Source organism: Sylvia atricapilla, chromosome W (genome assembly GCF_009819655.1).
Source record: "Sylvia atricapilla isolate bSylAtr1 chromosome W, bSylAtr1.pri, whole genome shotgun sequence".
Classification (NCBI taxonomy): domain Eukaryota; kingdom Metazoa; phylum Chordata; class Aves; order Passeriformes; family Sylviidae; genus Sylvia; species Sylvia atricapilla.
The window spans coordinates 20,513,348-20,519,347 of NC_089173.1; the positions used below are offsets into that span (position 1 = coordinate 20,513,348).

At 42.7% G+C, this 6,000-nt stretch overlaps 1 protein-coding gene across 1 annotated transcript in view; it reads left to right on the forward strand.

The window, feature by feature from the left end:
- The window catches only part of LOC136373246 (moesin), a 53,464-nt gene extending 47,765 nt beyond the window's left edge, over positions 1–5,699 (forward strand). The window contains exons 10-13 of the mRNA XM_066338162.1: positions 66–226; positions 732–824; positions 1,240–1,473; positions 2,510–5,699. Coding sequence (XP_066194259.1) covers positions 66–226; positions 732–824; positions 1,240–1,473; positions 2,510–2,674 — 653 coding nt within the window. The 3' untranslated portion in view covers positions 2,675–5,699. The remainder of the gene's footprint in view (positions 1–65; positions 227–731; positions 825–1,239; positions 1,474–2,509) is intronic.
- Positions 5,700–6,000: the final 301 nt, after the last annotated feature.

Genomic DNA, 6,000 nt, shown 5'->3' on the forward strand with positions numbered 1-6,000 from the left:
AGACTTTCCTCTTCTATTGCCATTCTTTACTTATCTGTCCTGAAATGTTCTCCCCTATTTTTCAGAATTGGAAGAACAGACTCGCAGAGCTCTGGAGCTGGAACAGGAGAGAAAACGAGCTCAGGAGGAAGCAGAGAAACTGGCTAAGGAACGTAGAGAAGCAGAAGAGGCAAAGGAGGCCCTATTGAGAGCATCTCATGATCAACAAAAGACCCAGGAACAGTTGGTAAGTTGGTGAACTGAAAATCAATTAGGGAAAATAGTGAAAGGGGAAGCATCTAAGCTTTTGAAGCAAACCAGGCTATGAATATAGTGAGGAAGGACTATATTCATAGGTTCTTTAATTTTTATCCTCAAGTAGATGAAAATATACGTAAATACAAGTGTATTTGTACAGTAGATTTGTATTGTTTTTTGCCTTTTTTTGTATGTGATAATGATAAAGTATTGCTTTCCCTGGCTTAGATTCAAAGAACTGAGTTTTGTAGCTCTGTTTTGGGGAGAAGGAAAAAGAACCAACCCAACAACCAAACAAAACCCCAACCCACAACAAAACTCAAAACCTTTTTGGCTTCCTTTCCTCTTTCATCATGGAGGTATTGGTAGAACTGAAGTTAACAGGAAGGCTTTCTTCTTACTAAAAAGATGTATTTTCACTCAGGACTTGAAGTAAGGGCTTCATTTAGCAAGTACCTTGGGTTTTGTTTTCACTAAAAGCCTTTCTTCTGCAGGCTGCTGAGATGGCAGAACTCACAGCTAGGATCACACAGCTGGAGCTGGCCAGGCAGAAGAAGGAGAGTGAGGCACAGGAGTGGCAGCATAAGGTAAAGCAGAATCTGAGTAAATGGCATACTTTTTGTGGAATTGCTCTTTGTTCCAGGCTGTAACATAAACTACTGCACTGGATTCCATGCTAGACTCAATGCTTGCAAGCTTGAGGCTGTTGTAAATACGCAGCTTTGGTTTTCTCCATGGAATGGGTGATTTATTCTAACTCCATGTAGCAATTTTTGACTAATTAGACCTGTAGCTCATTTTCCATTAACAGTAACCATTCTTCAAATCTCTGAAGTGTTATACAGCAGAAAATTTTGCAGATGGTGGTGGCAGAGTAGCTTTGGAATATATCCCTTCAGAGGTGCAAGGTTTCCTGTAACAAGCACCAAGTGGTGCTTCTGTGAGAAGTCTCAGGCACTCAGGATTATACTGACTGACTCACTGTGGCATATCCTACTGCAGGCACAGAGGGTGCAGGAGGACCTAGAGAAGACCAAAGAGGAGTTGAAGACTGCCATGAGCACCCCTCATGTCACTGAACCCATGCACTCTGAGAACGAGCATGATGACGAGCAGGATGAGAATGCAGCAGAAGCCAGTGCTGAGTTACGGTCAGAGGCCACCATCAAGGACCGCAGTGAGGAAGAACGCACCACTGAAGCAGAGAAGAATGAGCGGGTCCAGAAACACTTGAAGGTAAGAAGCTGGCAGCAGAGTGTGTGTGGGTGGGTGCTGCTTCCACTTTTCTCAACATTTCTTGCAGCTGGAAGGTATTACTGTTATTTAAAAAATGAGAGGAGAAGCAGGGAAGAGGGATGATCATGATCTTGCCAGGTAGCTGCTTAACCATTGAGTAGAGAGGCAGATCTTGTCTCCTGGCACTTGACTTCGATTTTACTGGAAGCAGTGAAGTATTTTGAAGCAGTGCCAACAAGTAGCGTGTATCAGATGTAGTGTGCTTTCTGTGAGTATTGCCAACCACCTGACAGCTGTTCATAGCCCTGGCTGCAATGAATTGAAGAACTTGGTCTGATTATTATCCAGAAGCTGTCTCTAACTGTCAAGTCTGGGTTGCATTGCAAAACTCTGCATTGCAAAACCCTGGAGTAGCCCACTAGGGCTCAGCACAGAGACAGCACTACTGCACCATCTTCTTGTGAGGAACTCCAGTGTTCTGGTGTTCAATTCCAAGCATTTAGTTGTGCTGCCTGACTTGCACCAGGGTTTGCTCATTCTGCAGTGTACTGTGGTGGTTACACACAGAGGGATAGAGGTGCATTTTATCTTCTGCAGCAAGTTTCTTTTCTGGTGAAAAGCTAGTAATTCCTCACATTCTGCAAGATGCTCCTGCTGTCTTCAGGGATCCCTCCACATGGTTGTTCTTCTAAAGTACAGACATTGGAGACAATCTTTCTTAACTGTGCTAGATGAAGATAAATAGGTGACAGATTGCCTGATGTTTTCTACCTCCAAATGTTAGGGAGAAATATTAACAACTTCCACAAAATCATAGATCTGTTTAGGTTGGAGGGGCCTCCATGAGATCATCTAATCCCACTTCCTTGCTCAAGCAAGGTCAGCTAGAGCAAGTTGCCCAGAAGAATACACTGGGGCTTGTCTGTTTCCTGTCTCTATAGATACTGAATCTTTAGGAGGATCAATAGGAAATCTCTTTGTCCAGCTTTGAGTCTCTGGCATGTACTAACCTGTTGCTGTTTCTCCTCCTCCAAAGGCTCTTTCCTCAGAGCTGGCAAACGCTCGGGATGAAACCAAGAAGACAGCAAATGATATGATCCATGCTGAGAACATGCGCCTAGGCCGAGACAAGTACAAGACCCTCCGTCAGATTCGGCAGGGTAACACCAAGCAGCGCATTGATGAGTTTGAGTCCATGTAAACTCTCCCCTGCACCTGCTGCCCTGCACTCTCTTCTCCCTACTTTCCCATCCTTTCCCATCATTCACTCATAATCATGCTATGCTGGAACCACTACAGAAGAGTGACCATGGTCTTATTTATCAAGTTTTGGGCAAATGCTGGAGTTAAGTGACAGAAGAAAGAATAACGTCTGCCTGGTGTGGCTTGGGAAAGCAAACATGTATTGGGGCAAATCTGAAGTTGTTTGCCTTGGGGTAAAGTCTTAGTGTGTTGGATTTGCCCAGTGAGGTGGCTGTGTTGCTGTCTTCTCCCATTGTGCGGGGAGACCAGCAGATACTCGTACTGCCTTATATACAGTCAAGAGCTGACAATCTGACATTCTGCCTTCCTACTAACCTGTGCAAGCTTCAGGATTAAGCTTAGTAGCCAGGGTCTGAATTCTGGCTTAACCCAGAGTCTGAATCATGTAGTTAAAAATGGGAGACTGAAGCTTAGGAAGAAGGATTGAAGGTAAAATATGGACTTTCTCTCTAAAAGACCAAAGTTTTTGTCCTACAAAAATAAGCAGACCAAACAGATTATGTGATGTTCCTACTGGTGTTACCTTTTGTTGTTTAATGATGGAGCTTTGAATTTCCTAATCATGAGGAGGCCTTTGGAGTATTTCCACTGATACTGTGTGGATTGAAGCCTTGAATTCTCTGCTTTCAGAGGTTTTGTCTCTGGGCAATGGCTTTGTTCACTATCATTTGTCTGACTTCAGTGTAACCAGTGAGACAGAGATAGCTAAAGTACACTGCCTTCCTTTTTGGTTTTGCCAATGAAAACCTGAAATGGGAGGTAGAAATGTAAAAGACTAAAAATTACTGTAGCTGTATTTTCCCTTGCTGAACAGATACTTTTCTAGTTACATAAACAAGATTTCAGGTTTTTCCATAAGAGGCCTTTTTAGCATATAGCTGTTGGTGCCTTATGACTGTATATAGATCTACTGTAGCTCAGATACCTTTAGTTTAAACTAGATGCAATCATAAAAAGCAATCAGCAGCTGAGGACCAAAAACTGCTCTCATATCTGGGTCATGTACAAGACTGCATCTGTTTTCTTGGCTTCAAGCAGCATTTGAGGGGAGAAGATCCTTGTCCAATTACTTTCTTAATCCTCACTAGCAGTCTGCCACATCCCTGGCTCAAGTGCTTTTCCTTCCCCAGAAGGATGGTTTGGCCTTCTGTAGCTTTGAGAACAGAAGGCTTTCTCTTAGAAATGGGACACAAGTGGTTGTGAGACTGGTCCTGAGAGCTGCTTGTGCCAGTTATTGTAATAACTATCACCTCCTGTTATCCAAGCTGCCCATGCTGTAGCTACCCAGAATCCTCCCTGCCATTTCTGTGGAGGAAATAGCCATGTATGCTTAAGGTTGAATTGGATGTTGCCTTGATCCCTTGCAAAAGGAACTGTTAACCTTCAGGAGAGTCATCTTAAAAATGTGTTCCACCTAAAGTGAAGTCCTCTTTTGTTTTGCCCTCCTTGGATTAGCCTGTCCCTACAGGAAGTCATTAGGCTAGCCTGGGATTTATTTTCTTTCCTAGCATAATCCCAAATTTTGTGACTTGCTCAGTTTTGTTGATTCTCCCTTTGTATGATGTTACTGGTAATGGTGATAGAAGGAAAACACCTGAAAATTGGAGCATTTTCAGCTCCCTGGTGGATGAAAAAGGGCAAAGGGGGACTGTGCCAAAAAAGAAGTGTTCATGATAGTGTTAACAAACTGCAGTATTTCCCCAAGAATTCCTTGGGTGGCTGGAAACAACATCGCCAGTTCTGTGTTACTTTATTTTCTGAAAGCAATGCAAGTCTGTGTGGAGATTCATACAAATACCAGCCAACCTGTGTTAGAAACAACATGCCAACCTATGCTCTTAAACATCCATGTGTGTCATGTGGGAGCCCCCTTCTCTCCCATGGACACAGAGTGCTTTTAGGGGGCACATGACAAGGTAAGCTTTTTGTCGGCCAAGAAAAATATGCCTCAGTACCATGAAAGTCACAAATGAAAGATTGTGGTTAAATTTGTCAGAATGTATTTGCGTATTTCTGTACTGAAGGTGATTGGCATTGGCTCTGTGTGAGTCTCGTTACTGGGGAACAGACAACCTTTAAACTTCTGTTTTGGTGCTTTGAAGCTGGTTCTCAGCACTTCTGCTCTGTCCATGGCAACTATTGATGCATTTGAGGGGAGAAAAGCCTATCTAATATTTTAATAATTTCCTAACAAGCTGATGTATGGTGCCTGGAATACGTGTTCAAATAATAAACCAGTAAACCTTTTCTGCTTTGATGGGTCACACAACACTGCTGAGCTCTCATGTATTATGATGTTGGCATGACTTCTGTTTAAATGGTTTTTTAAACGTTCTAATTCCACATGGCCCAATAAAGGAATAGAACGGCTTGTGCCAGTGAGTCCACCTAACTCTTTGTAGTTGTTTCAGCCCTGCCTTCTTTTTAACCAGTATTATATTCCAGTGGTATCTAATGATATTTGATTTCAATATTTCTAGCTATGCACAATTAGAAAATATTAGGCAAGGGATGGAGGGTGTGTTTATGTTCCTTCCCTTGGAAATGTATACTGTATTATAAAGATGATATTTTGCAAGAAAACTAATGTAAGAAGCTTTCAGTATTATGGTGAGATTTGTAGACACAGTTTTTACTTGTTAGAATACAGTGAATTGTTCTTCCTCTTCATGTTCCAGTTTAATTGGATAACTACTCCTCTTGGGGGTGGGGGGAGGGAAGTCCTTTATTACACGTTGCCTGGCTTATTTTTTCTTGTTTAATTTTTTTGTTGCTGTAAATTATGTTGAAGGTTTTTGACCAGTTGTTTTACTGGATTATAATAAGACATCAATTCCTTAAGATTGTGGAGTAATTCATATCTGCCGAGAGAACCTTGATTAAGACATTTTTCCTGTTCAGAGGAGTTGTTAAAATCCATACCTTGTTCTTCCTGAAGTGCCAATAAAGTTCTGAGAAATTCAGCAGATTGTGTCTGGCCGGTTACTTAGGGTTTGCTTTAAGTCCAGTGCTGTGTCTCATAGCTGAGCAGATCTGCCTTGTGGTGCCCAGAGGTCAGCCTGGGAGCTCCCTCGCAAATAAGGAGATCTTGCACTCTGAAAAGGAACTGCTTCAGTAACAGCCCTTTCCCCCTCCCCAGCACCCCCAGCTGTCCAGCTGGAGCCAGTACTGGAATTGACACTTCTTTGTGGAGGCACTGAGTATAAATGTTCAACTTGCAAATGGACTGGCCAGATGGAGGGGATGGAGCTGCTGTGGGTGAGC